The 14,351-nt window shown below is 20.8% G+C and overlaps 5 protein-coding genes across 5 annotated transcripts; 2 read left to right on the top strand and 3 right to left on the bottom strand.

Moving 5' to 3' along the window:
* Window positions 1-84: 84 nt before the first annotated feature.
* On the bottom strand, window positions 85-568 carry PBANKA_1338000 (conserved protein, unknown function; the record flags this gene model as incomplete). The annotated part of the gene is made up of 2 exons (XM_034566994.1): window positions 85-240; window positions 383-568. The coding sequence occupies 2 exons, from the start codon at window positions 566-568 to the stop codon at window positions 85-87; spliced, it is 342 nt and encodes a 113-aa protein (XP_034423536.1).
* Window positions 569-1,834: 1,266 nt separating this feature from the next.
* PBANKA_1337900 (conserved Plasmodium protein, unknown function) lies at window positions 1,835-2,905 on the top strand (the record flags this gene model as incomplete). The annotated part of the gene is made up of 1 exon (XM_034566993.1): window positions 1,835-2,905. The coding sequence occupies one exon, from the start codon at window positions 1,835-1,837 to the stop codon at window positions 2,903-2,905; it is 1,071 nt and encodes a 356-aa protein (XP_034423535.1).
* A 693-nt stretch (window positions 2,906-3,598) lies between these two features.
* PBANKA_1337800 (palmitoyltransferase DHHC5) lies at window positions 3,599-6,380 on the bottom strand (the record flags this gene model as incomplete). Its single annotated transcript, XM_034566992.1, has 6 exons — window positions 3,599-4,690; window positions 4,867-4,980; window positions 5,093-5,269; window positions 5,400-5,836; window positions 6,041-6,109; window positions 6,242-6,380. The coding sequence occupies 6 exons, from the start codon at window positions 6,378-6,380 to the stop codon at window positions 3,599-3,601; spliced, it is 2,028 nt and encodes a 675-aa protein (XP_034423534.1).
* A 462-nt stretch (window positions 6,381-6,842) lies between these two features.
* PBANKA_1337700 (conserved Plasmodium protein, unknown function) lies at window positions 6,843-8,046 on the bottom strand (the record flags this gene model as incomplete). Its single annotated transcript, XM_034566991.1, has 3 exons — window positions 6,843-7,585; window positions 7,674-7,853; window positions 7,968-8,046. The coding sequence occupies 3 exons, from the start codon at window positions 8,044-8,046 to the stop codon at window positions 6,843-6,845; spliced, it is 1,002 nt and encodes a 333-aa protein (XP_034423533.1).
* A 2,019-nt stretch (window positions 8,047-10,065) lies between these two features.
* Window positions 10,066-14,276, top strand: PBANKA_1337600 (conserved Plasmodium protein, unknown function; the record flags this gene model as incomplete). Its single annotated transcript, XM_034566990.1, has 4 exons — window positions 10,066-10,216; window positions 10,413-10,507; window positions 10,641-13,733; window positions 13,818-14,276. The coding sequence occupies 4 exons, from the start codon at window positions 10,066-10,068 to the stop codon at window positions 14,274-14,276; spliced, it is 3,798 nt and encodes a 1,265-aa protein (XP_034423532.1).
* Between the last annotated feature and the right edge of the window lie 75 nt (window positions 14,277-14,351).

Genomic DNA, 14,351 nt, shown 5'->3' with positions numbered 1-14,351 from the left:
TATGAATAAAAGTATATAAAAAATGAAGAGTTTCAAAAAGTAGAATTATTCATTTTTTGGAAAAAAATTATATTTATTGGCATTCTACGAATTAACAGCTTGATCAATTAAATATAAATCATATTGTATTCTCCAGTTTTTTATATTTTTATATTTTGTCGACGAATCATAAAAGCTTTTCAAATTATCACTTTTTGAATATTCATAAAAAATTTCTTCGGCATAACGATCTCTATCGACCTAATAATAGTGTGTGCATAAAAAAGAAAGATAACAAAAATGTGTTAGCTTCAAAAAGAAGATAACAAGAATGTGTATGTACACTTCAAAAACACAAATATGTACGCGCTTAATGTTGTTTTGGTAATTTATTTAAATATACTTGTCTTATATACTGATATATACATAGTGGAATAAATACTGGCAACATTGTTCTGAAAAATGTTCCGGTTTTTGTTACATTTTCGATTAATGTTTTTGAAAACTTATCATAACGTAAGTTGCTGAAAAATAATTTTAAAGGATAGCTATTTAAAAAATTGTCAAAAATAAAAAAATAATTTTTCATTATGCTAATAAATATTTTTTGAAAACAAAACTATAAGATTAAAAAGTAACTCCAAAAGTTATTTGATCATATTTAAACTTTGATATATAAAGGGAAAGTAGCTTTTCTTTTCGTTCTTTATAAATATTTTGTTTACACTTTCTATCACTATTAATAAAATTATTTTTTAGTTTATATGTAAAAATAATTTATTAAATTTAAAGTCATCCCATGATATATATACAAGTTTATTATACACAGAAAATAAAATTATATAGAAATAAAAATATAAATACATAAAGGAAAGTAAAAATTATTTTAAATATGAAAAATGTTACTGCACAAAAAGTTTAAATTAAAGATAAAATAATAAAAAGTATTATTTTTTTAAAATGACTTAAATTGTTTTTAGTTACTCACACATTATCTTATAGGATATATGTTTATATGTTATTTAAAAGAGGTAAAAAAAAAAAAAAAAGTTATATACATAGAATTTCCTTAATATGTGATATCTTGATATATTTGCATATGCTTGGCTCTAGTTGTTTTTCAATTTGTTCTTATGATATTTTATTTTCCGAATAAAGCGAATAAAAAAGAATATATTTGGTCATAACTTTTATTATTTTTATGTTTTATTTTGTAAAAAATATATATATATACATACAATATTGTTAGACGCGTATTATAAAAAAATATAAAATAAATGTATGTACGCATATGCTTATATATATGTGCGTAGAGTATTATGTATGTTATAATTTTTTTAATTTAAACGAAGAAATAAGATTTATATTAATCACCTTTTCAAATTAAAAGTGATGTAAATTTCATTATTAAACAAATAAATATATATGGAAAAAAAGTGAAGGGTAGGGGAAATATTATTTTTAAATTAACTATTTTCCACATATTTGTTTAAAATGTGTTATATACATCATGCGGATATGTTGCACATGGGTTGAACCCGGAAAGATAAAAAAAATTATATTATAAAAAAATACATAAAATATATAAAAAGGTCCTATTTCCTTTTATTTTTATACAAAATTGAGTAGATGTCGTTCTATAACAAGATATAAATTTTATTTGAATTTTTTGCATTCCAAATACACCAGAACATTTCGTCGATATTTATGTATTATACAACTTTATAAAAATTATCAATTTTTTTGTAATAACTTTTTTATTTATGGTGAAAAGAAAGAATTGTAATGCTTCTTTGTGGATTATTATTTTTTTTGTATTATTTTTTTGTATTATTTTTTTTGTATTACATTTTAAATGGAATATTTAAGTAAATTTTACATAAAAGATATGAGAAAAGAAAAAGAAAATGTGTATTATGACGAGGATATTGTAAAAAAGGTTAAGTTAAAAAATTGTTGCAAAAGATGGAGTAGTAATATGAATAACGAAAACAATTTTATAAATTATAAAAATGAAATCGATAAAAATTCATTTTTAAAAGTTTTAGAAAGAATATGGCGGCATTTTTTTAACAAAGAAAAAAAAGGCCAATTAATTTATCACGAAAATGATACAAGTTTGGATACATTACCAAACTTTTTAATTATAGATACTGTAGCAAATACTGAACCAACTATTCACCCAAATAATTCTAACAAAGATAACAGTATTATAATATCTGTAAATAAAGATGATCAAAACTATATTTTAAATGAAACCTTAGATATAATTGAAAGTGAAGATAATATCAATACATCTATTGATAGTATATCTGATTATGAAAACAGTTGTTCAAATCCTTCTATCTTTTTAACAGACATATATACCCGAGTAAAAGTTACTAAAGAAAATTTATGTACAACAACATGCATTAGAATAGGTATAACATCTGCAATTGAAACGAATAATTCGTCTTATAATGAAAATAATATAAGTTCATATATTGAAGATAATAATATTGAAAATGATTCCAATTTGACTATTAAGCCATCTACCCATTTATTTGATAATAAAAAGGATGAAAATTTTTATAATAATATATTGGATAAAAATATAGAAATAAAAACAAAAATTTATAAAAATAATTCATTAAATAAAAAGCGCATAAATATATATCACAAACATGATGATACATATAAATTTTACGACAAAGAAATCGATGATTTTTTAATTTTACCTGAAATAATAATGGATAATTATGACGAAGAAAATAATAAACAAAATCAAATATACAATGACTCTACAAATTTTAGTAATCTTATTATGGTCGATAAAGAGGTTACAAATATCAATACTGAAAATAGTTCTGATATCAATAATTTAAGCATCGAAAATAATAGCAATGTTAATATTTTTTCTCAATTAGACATAAAAAATAAAATTTAAAATAGTATAATTACAATGGAAAAAACAACAAATCGGCAATAGGGAAATATATTAATTCAGGAGTTCATAAGGAATTAATCAAATTAATAAAAATAATCAAGATAGAAAAAAAACAAAATGAGGGTAAAACTAAAACCCTTTCATCAATGAATAAAGTTTATTTAACATATTGTTATATGAAATTTATGAAAAATAAAAACCAATTAATTTATAACATTTTGAACATATTTTTTATTATTTTATCATTGTATATGTATTATCAACTATTTGTTATTGGCTTAGTTGAAAGCGAATATTTAAATAAAAAAAATTCCTTCAATTCTCATTATTTATTTTAACTCTCTATATACTTTTCCATTTCTATATTATTTGTAATCTTATTTGTTGACTCTTTTATCTTTGTAATACTCATTTGTTATTCTCACTTTTTTTTAAAGATTTTATATGCGTTCATAAAAAAAATGAGTTACTGTGGAAATAATCGAATACAAATTATTTCATGTTCATAAAAAAATGTTATACATATTTGTGTGCAAACATATAGTATTAATAATATATCTAAAAGTGCTACAGCCATAAATATATTATGAATGTTTAAGAAAAAAATAGTGTGTATTAATTTCATATATACACAATTTGCATTATTAATACTTTTATTTTTCTTCAATTGGCTCAACGTTTTGATATTTTTCATTAATCATGTTTCTCATAAAATTGACCCAGCTTTTTATTTAACCCTTCTACAAATTGTCTTACTTTATCGCTTTTTATATTTTCATCAATCTCAATAAATTTCTTTTGGTTTTGAGTTAATTTATTTTTTGATTTTGTCAAAAAATTTAATACATTCTTATAGATACCACGATCAAATGGATTTTTAAATTTTCGTACAACAACGGGCTCATTATTTTTTCCAATTTTTAATTCGTAAGTCAAAAATTTTTTCGAGGAATATAATTTAATTTTTTCATTTAATGTGATATTTTCTAATATGTTAAAAATAGATCTTAGAAAAACGCTTCCCATAAAATATATAAATAATAGTGAAATTATTAAAACAGATAGGTATATATAGAAATATATATTATGATAATTAAATTTTATTTTTATAATAAATAATAAATAAAAATATAAATTATATATCGAAAATAAAATATTTGATAGTATCCAGCTAAGAAATATTCTTGCATTGTCTATTCCCATACAATTTAATGTAAATATGCAATGATGATCAAATATATCAATGCATTTATCACAAAAGGCACAATGTTTTGTTCTTGTATTTTTAAAAAGGAAACAAGTTGGGCATAACATATTAATATTAAATGTTGATATTTCAAATTTATTTATTTCCCATTTTATATTAAGATTGTTTTTTAATTCAAAAATATTTTTCGATTTAATGCCTTTACTGAATTCATTTAATTTATATTTCATTTCATATGTTTTTATTTCTTCTTCAATATTTTTTATAATATATTGAAATGTTAGATTTTGGTTAGCCGTATTTTCTTGTTCTATATTCATCATATTATGTTCATTCTTTACATTTTTAATGTCTTTACCATCCTTTAAATATATTTTGTTTTGTTTTACTTCCTTTTCTTTTATATTTTCTATTTTTAATTTTTCTTTTGAACTATTTCCATTATTTTCACTGAATATCCCAAGCTTTGAATCATCTAAAAATCCGGGATTACTTGAAACGACAAAATAGTAAATGACAAATAATAAGGGATGAAATAAATCTAAAAATAAATTCTTATGTTTCGTATGCATACGTGCCTGCAATGTGTAAAAAAAAAAAAAACATGTACAACTATGCAACTAGCCATTAATTTTTTTTTTTTTATAAAAATTTATTTATTATTTAATGCACGTGGTTATTATCTCTTTTCATATTCCTGTAAAAGACATTCATTAATTGTGTGCACACACAATTATCTTGTTTTCATTATTACGTAAAAGTAGTAAACGATATTGAGATAAGTATATGCCAAAACTACGAGAAGAGGATATATTATGAGAGCTTTATTTTGGCTGTATTTTAACAGGATATTCTGAATAATTGATAACTGATAAAAATAGAAATATGAATATATATGTGTATATAATAATCTGATTACAATAGCAAAAATATATATATACACAAATTAAAATATATAAAATAAAAATTAAATGACGTACATTTTTTTTTTTTCTAATTAAGTAAGGGCCTATATATCCATTATGCTCATATAAAGCATCAAAGTTTGTTTTTCTGTTGTGTTTGCACCATTCCCCTATTTTTTTAGACTTAATAAATTTATAGATTCGTGGATCTATTTTATCCTTATATTCTTCGATAAATTCAATGATGTTTTTCTTAAAATTGAGAAAATGAAAATATATGAACAAAAAGCATGTATACATTTTAACTCTTTTTTTTTTTTTTTTAACGAATTTGATTTCATTAAAATAGTAAAAACATATATGGATGTGAATATTTTATTACATTGTCATCCGTTGATATATCATAAATATTTTGATGGCGGTTTGTGATTAAATAAACAACTGATTCGAATGCATTTCCAATTATTGCTTTTTGTAGTATAGAACCAGGTTTCTCGAAATTAATTAAGTATAAATTATTCACGAATATTGAAAAAAGACGGAGAAAAAATATGTTATTGTTATATGAAGCCCAATCAATAATAGAACAGTTATTAAAATCTTTACATGTTATTGGTAATTCTAAATTTATTAAATATAAAAAGGGTAAAAGATAATTATACTGTATGCTTATTGTTAAGCAGTTATATCCCTTATTATCTACTTCATATAAATTGCATTTATATTTTTTCAATAAATAAATCATAAAAATGTTATTTGAGCTAACTGCCCAAAAAACTGGGGTTTGATTATTGTTGGATTTTATATTTGGATCGGCATCTTTTTCAGAAAAAAATAAAAAAAATAAAAATAAAATAGTAAAATACATTGATTAATTTAAGTAATAATACAAATGCACACCGACTTATATGCTTTCTTTAATTTTTTTTTTATGCCCACACTTTATACATCACTGTCACACAAATATGTACACGTTTATATGTTACATGTTATATGCACATGCTTATATGCTTATTCATTTACTGTTTTCTAATAAATAGTAGACCAAATATACGTTGTTCAGAAAAACCGCCCAATGAAGTAGACTATTTCCTGTAAAATAAATAACAAAACCAAAGTAATAAAGAATGTAATTATTTGGTTACATATTTGTTACTCTATATTTATATAGAAACAAATATTATATTTTGTCTATATGCAGATATTTATTTATATTTTTTTAACCATTTTCATCTTTCGAATTAATTAAATTTTTATTTTTTTCTAAAATATAATAAATTTTTTCATTATTTTGTTTTATTAAATGAAATAATATTTCGTTATTATAAATGAAACCGTTTGAATGGATATATGACACATTCATTATATTTAAAAGTTTGGAGTTATTTGTAATGTCACGATTCTAAGATTATAAATAATATATTTTTTTGTGTAAAAATGCGAATAATTATAAATTCGTTAAGTATTAATATTCATTTTTTACCAAATATGCAAAAAAATATTAAAAAGATACAGATTGTATTCATAATATGCTCGAGGTATTTATTTTTTAAGTTTATATTTTTATTTCCATTTTATTATGTTAAAATATACCAGCTTTTTATTTTAATATTTAATTTTTTAAAATTATTTTTATTTTAATATATTTTTTTTAAATGTTTATGACGAGGAAAAAATGGATATCCTAAACATTTTTATTAAATATCACTTAAATGTATAAAATAATATAAACACATTTTTAATTGAAAAAAATAACATGAATTATTTTGAGAATATATTTTTTTTCATTAAATTATGCTATAATTAAAAAAAAATATAATTTTTCTTATTGTTTATAATTTTCCCTTTTTTCATTTTCTTCTTCACTTGATAAAAAGTTATTATGAGATACTAAATTTATTTTTGGTAATTTGATAATATCATCTTTTTTTTCCTTATTACTTTTAATTTTTACAAACTTTTTATTATTATCAAATATATAATTTATTGTCATGTTGTCATTATTACTTTTTTTATTTGTATTACATTTTGTTTTTTTCAATGTTTCATGATTGTTTTTATTTATATCATACAAATTTGTTACCTTATTATTCAGTGGCTTAATAAAATTGTTGTGCGTTACTTTTTTTTTTTTTTTTCTTTCTTTTTTGTTATTTATTGGAATATTTTCATTGCTCTTTTTTTCTTCCATTTCATCTATTGGCCCATATTCAAAATACTCTTCTTTTTTATTTGTTGTCTTTTTTTCCTTTTCGGTAATTTTTATTATGGAATTCATTTTATTTCCTTCAGAATATATTCTTGACTCTGAATTATTTTGTTTGGTCACGTTTTTTGTTTCCTTTTTTACCTCATTTTGATTTGGTCTATTTGATTGAAATGCTTCAGATGAAAATATATCCAAATTTAATGATTCAAAATTTTTTTTTTTTTTTTTTTCCCCTTTTTTCTTTTTTTGTGATTTTCTCATATCATATTTCTCCAAAATTACTGTATTATCGTCTTCATTTTGTTGACTTTTATAATTCTCAATAATTTTATTTTCTGTATGTGTTGATTCCTTCAAACCTAAATAAAAAAAGACAACAAATAAATATAATAAAATTATTTTTTTACAATATATATAGTTAAGGCTCATATATAAAACCGAGCATACTTGGAACTTTTTCAATTTCGGAGTTTATACTAAATCTTGTGGGTATATTAAAATTCGATTCGCGTTTTAATTTTAAATTATACACAATTTGATGAACACTGTTTTTGTGTTTTTCTACAATGTCATCATATAAATCTTTATCTAAACAATCTGATTTTGAACTTTGAGTATTTTGATTTCCTTTTATATGAAAAAAAAAAAATATTAACTGGTAATTAATTAATTAATTCATCCATTCAATATGTGTTACAAAATTTAATAAATAAATAAATATACAATGAAAAGTCTAAGTACCATATATTAAATGATAAAAGTAATTTGTTACAATGGTAAAGTAATCTTCATTTTTTCCCTCATTTTTTTGGTGAGACATTTTAATGAACAGACAGGTAAAAAGGAAAAAAAGAAATAAACATTGGAAAATGTTAACAAGATATTTTGTTCGTAAAATATATGCACATTTTTTTGCAACTTTTTCCTTTTTTTTTTGTTATTTTTTAAGATTCAATATAGTATGTATTAGAGTGTATAATGCTGCCCTCGTTGCATACTTAGGAATATTATGTTGAAATATATTTTTAAATATTTAAAAAGGAGCAAAACACGAATAAAAAAATTAACGAAAACAAAAGTAGGAACAATGGACGAAAAGACACTTGTAGGGGGTGATTTTTTTGACGTTTAAATTTTATTTATTATTATACATTTGTTTTAATATACTCAATAAAATGTTGTATATTGAAATGAATATGCATTAATTTGTATGATATATAAACTTGCTTCATTCAATTTTATAAAAATAATAAGGAAAAAATGTGAATAAATGAATGAATAATACTTATGTCTTATAAAAATAACTTATATTTTATTAAATTTAACTAATTTTGAGTTTTTAAAATAAGCACATCCAATAAATGTCTTTTTCAATGGAATTATGTTAGCATGTGTAACTATAACAATTAAATAACAAGTTTGTTAACCGGTTTCTATATTTTAATTTTAGCAATTATTTATTCCAAGGAAAAAATATAATCATTTTGTACACATATTTTTTTATTTTGTATATATTTATTTTTTTATTTTGTATATATTTATTTTTTTATTTTGTATATATTTATTTTTTTATTTTGTATATATTTATTTTTTTATTTTGTATATATTTATTTTTTTATTTTGTATATATTTATCTTTTTATTTTTATTTATATTATTGATTAGTTCTTATATTATGTCCACAGTATACTCATTATATTTATTAAATAGTGTTGCCATTTTATTTGTTTAGAAAAAAAAATATATCCCTTTAACATTTATTTGTTAGTTTCCTTAATTATATATACATATATTATAAAATAGGAATGCGTACATTTTGTAGAAATTTATTTCTTTTTTTTATTTGCCCAGCATGTATAGATGCCTTAAAAAAAGAAAATCTCATTATTCAATATATTTCAAGTTAATGAGATATTAAAAATTATTCATAAAACATTCGAATAATTTCACTAGTTCATATCACATAAATAAACATTTAAATAATTTCCTTACTTCATAGTATATAAATAAACATAAGAATATTTTTTTCCTTAATTAAATTTTATTGTTCAATTATATATAAGTTAGAAATAAAGAGGATACCGTAAATATATACATATTTATTTTTGGGGGGCTTAATAGTTACACCTTTTTTTTATAGAAGACAAATAATAATAAAAAAGAAAAAGTAAATATTTGTGTGTATGAATATTCTTTAAAAGATGTTTTATTAATTAATATTTTATCTCAATGTGTGTAATATATATTTTTTTGATTAGTTTACTAAATTATTAAGATTTAATAATATAAAATCCATAAAATATAATATTTTCCAAATGCACAAATAACATTAGTGATTCTCATTTCTTTTTTTTTACGATAATATATTCTTATAATATTTTTCTCTATTTCCCTTTATTTTAATTTTTTTTTTTGTGTGTTGTTTTAAATTTATAATTTTTTGCGTAAAATTTTTTTATAGGGGAAAACAAAAAATGATGCAATTTCATAAAATATTTCCTTATAGTATTTTCTTTATTTTATTTTTCTTATTTTTTCTCTATTCTTTTATTCCAATTTTTCGTGTCACAACTCGTATTCTTTTTTTTTAATACTATTTTGAAATATAATAAATAATCTAAAAGCTGTTTGATGATAAATATTTGAAAGAAAAATACATAAAAAGTGTATTTTCATTTGTTTTGATTAATTATCACAATTTTTTTTTATGTTAATCTTTTCGATAAGTTTTTTAAGTAAATATTTTTAAGTTTTTGTATATCTTTATTTATATTTTTTTATGCTCATTATTATTATTATTATTATTTTTTTTTTTTATTTATGAGTGTCAATAAAAAAACATGGTGAATTATGATGATGTAACACAGACGTTGTTAATAGATCGTATAAAAATACAATATGATTCAAATAACCACTGGCATAAATATTTAAAATATAGTTTAAGGAATCCTCATTCGTTTGATTATCCTGATAAATTATACATTGGAAATTGTACTAGACTAATACAAATAATATATATATATACTTGTTTTGTTTTGTTTTTGTTTTGTGTTTTTTTTTTTTTTTGTCTACTCTTTTAATATTGTATATGTGTAAACACGTAATTATTACATTATAATAAAACATAATATTATTTACAAAATCGAATATATATATGGATGTTTTTGTTTTACTTGCTAAACTTCAGGTAACAACAATGATTTTGATTATTTCAATTCAGTATTTTTGTCAAAAGGATATAAATTAAGAAACATTGAAAAGGTTGACAATGGTGATACTGAGGTAGGAAATACTTTAAAGCAGCTATACATATATATTTATGCATGTTCATGTTTATATTTGCATTTATATCCACATTTATATGAACGTTCATGTTTATATAAATTTATTGGGAAAATAAATTATCTTTCTTTAGGGAGGTGCAAAAAAATATCTGCTTGAAATTGAAATGCCAGAAGAAAAAGAATTTATGAAAACAGAAGAAATGCTAATTAGAAAAATTGTACATTTGTTCAAAGAGTGTATGTATTATTTTATGTGCTTTAATGAAAAAGATGGTCAAATTTTAGAGAAACATAAAAATCAGAATAATCGAGATATTAAAGATAATAGTGAATATGAACTTTTTAAAAGCTTAAATGATTGTATAATTCAGTTACACGATTCAAGAATAAAAAAAAATCAGGCATTAATTATGACTAACGAATTTAGTGGTGTTTTTACACCTGAATATGTTAAATTAACAAAATATAGTGATGGATTTTTAAAGTTATTAAAAGAAAATAATATAAAATATTATGATTTATTTTATGAAGAAATGCAAAATAATGATACATATAAAAAAAAAAAACAGAATTATGAAAATTTAAAAAATTCATCTTTTGTACCTTTAACTAAAGGAGAAATATCATTAGCTGCCAAAAAAAATGTTATGGAAAATCATCAGCCTCAAAACTTAAGTAATAAATGTATATATCAAGATAAAGAGGGAAAAGAAAGAAAAAAAAAAAAAAAAAAAAAAAAAAAAATAAATGATGGTGACAACTCAAATGAGCAAAGCAAAAAAAGAAAACATAAAGATGATATCGATGGGAGTTCGGAGCAAATGAATTTTAGTAACAATGACGAGAAAAATGTAGATGAAAAATTCAGTGAAAATTGTGATAATATTATAAAAAAAAAAAAAAAAAAAATTAAAATGGATGAAATGGTGGATGTAAATAAAAATGATCAGACAGAAGAAAAACAAAATGGAGAAACAAACGAACTTGGAATTGTATTATATGACAATGAAGAAATATACAACTATCTGAATATACAAAATCCGAAAAGAAATATTACAGATAATCATATAAATGGATATGAAGAATTTAATAATAGAAATGGAGATTTAAAAGGAAATGCAAAAATATTTAATTTATTAAATAAACAAGTAGATTCAGAAGAATATATATATAATGAATTAAAAGGAGATTTTATGAAAGAAATAAATTTACCTAATAATTATAATTATGATGTGAATATAATAGAAATATGTGAAAAAGATGTAAAATATTTTTATAGGTGTGTAGCAAAACATATTAATAAAAAAAAAGACAAAATAAAAGTATATTATATAATAAGTAATTTTATATTTTTTTTTTCAAAAATGTATAAAAATACAATAAATTTTGATGATAATGTACATAAAGATATTAATCGAAATTTTGACTATAAGAGTATAATAATACAAGGAAATATGATTCCTTATAATTTTTATATTTTACTAAAAGCTCTTTATTTAATGAATACTTATAATGTTATGAACAATTTATATATAATGGTAGATTATGATGAAAGAAAAAATAAATCTTTACATTTTTTAAATATGATAGAAAATAAATTTTATGATAATTTTAGAAAGTTTGAAAAAAATATTAAATCAAATTTTATATACATTCACAAATTTTTACAAAACATTATACCAATAAATAAATTCTTATTATCAAAAGGAAATATATATAAAAATTCAGAGAATATTCCGTCATCTTTTGTCAATGACGATTTGTTGCAATTACAATATAATCCACAAATTCAAGGAGAAATTGATGCTATTGTTTTATATCAAGAAACAGATAACGTTGCTTCTGTTAATAATCAATCTAATAATTATATTGTTGGTGGGAATTCCGTCCCAAATACAGTGCAAAATATACATCATACTTATATAATATATGATCCTTTAAATAGCTACAAATTTATTTCAAATATTATGAAAAGACATTGTAAAATAATTGAAGAAAAAGATGTACATAAAATAATAAACGAGTTAAACGATATTAATGATAATTATACAAAATATTTGCTTAAAGAAAAAAAAATATTATATACAATTGAAGCATATGAAAAAAATACACTTATTCATAATATTTTACTTAATCACACATTTTTTGATACTTATATTTCTTCTATTTGTATATATTATATTAATAATTATATGGATAAATATGAAGAAATAAAAGCTATTCCTTTATTTAAACCCTCCTATATCAATATAATTATAAATCAAATAAAAAAAAAAAAAATTCAAAAGGCTCAAAAAAAAGATACCCATATAAATCAACATACTGTAGATAAATTATGTAATAACTTTTTTAAAAATTCATTTGCTTCAATATTAAATACACAAACAAAGGATGAACAAGCTCGCGAAGTTTATTCAAAAGAAGTTCCATCACAACCACACACTGATGATATTTCTATTAATGATAACCCATCATTAAATATAAACAAACCTGGAGATAATATTATGAACAAGATAATTGGTAGTTTCACAACTGGAATGGGAAATGAACTCAAAAATATGAATGCAGTTGGAAATACTAGTGATGCTGTTTCAAAAGATGGTACACTTATTAGTACAGAAATAGAGAACCCGCATATGAAGGGAACTATAACTACAGATATCCAAAATAGTGGCAATGACATAACATATAATGAAATTCCGACAATTATAAACGAATCTATTATTAGAAAACAAGAAATGACTAATTCTATTACGTGCATATTTGCTTTCATAAATGATAACAACACTAATGTATTTAACAAGAAAGACAAAGAAATTCGTGAACTTATTTTATATGTATTAAAAAAAAAAGAAGTTGAATATTCAAACGATTTAACTAAATATACATTTAAATATAGAAATAGTATAAATGATGCAATTACATCAAGTGAAATAGAAATACGAAAATATGATAACAAAAAATTATTTATATTTGGAATAGTATTATCTAATGATATATCAAACCCAAAACTCCAAGTCGATATAAATGCTTTATATAATTTAAATGAAACTCTTCATAAAAAATATAATTCAAAAAATTTTTTTATTCAAACTGATTTATTTACTTTTTATTGGATATATGAGGTTCATGTGTATGGTTTTATATCTCTAAAGGGAAAGGAGCGCGATCACAGAATTGTTAATAACAATGATAATATTTATCGATTGCCTTATGATGTCAAAGTAAGTCAAACTAAAATTTTGTATACCTGCATGCGTTTGTGTATATCTGTTCATATACACACTTATTTTCTCTTATTTTTTCAGTGGGAAAATAAAGTTTTGTGGGGATATTATTTGTATGTAATTCAAGACAGTGTTGATAGCAAATATTCAGAAGAAACTATTAGAAAATTGAGACAAGAAGGAATTAATTTAAGATTATGTTCTGAACAATTTGATGTTAAAATAGTTGAAGATGATATTAATGAAATATTAAGTATGCACGATTTATGTATTAGCGATTTAAAATATCTAAATAAAAATATATTTATGAATATAATATTTTTAATTGAAAATGGACACTTAACATATTTTGGTTTTATAAACACCGATAATATGGAAATAAATCAAAAAAATCATTATATATCTATAAATATTTTAAAAAAAAATATATCTTTTCCATCATATAACTTTAGTATACCTCTATTGAATGACTCATGGATCACAGACGTTTTGTCAAGTCAGGCATTATTGCCATTCAACAATTACTTTTACAAATTTTGAAGCATCCGCAAAAATGGTATGCATGTGTACGCACATGAAAAACTCCTTTTTTTTTATTTGTCATACTATAATATG

Source organism: Plasmodium berghei, assembly GCF_900002375.2.
Source record: "Plasmodium berghei ANKA genome assembly, chromosome: 13".
NCBI classification, from domain to species: Eukaryota; Apicomplexa; class Aconoidasida; order Haemosporida; family Plasmodiidae; genus Plasmodium; species Plasmodium berghei.
Note: the sequence above shows the minus strand (reverse complement) of the source record. Positions and strands in the feature narration are given on the sequence as shown.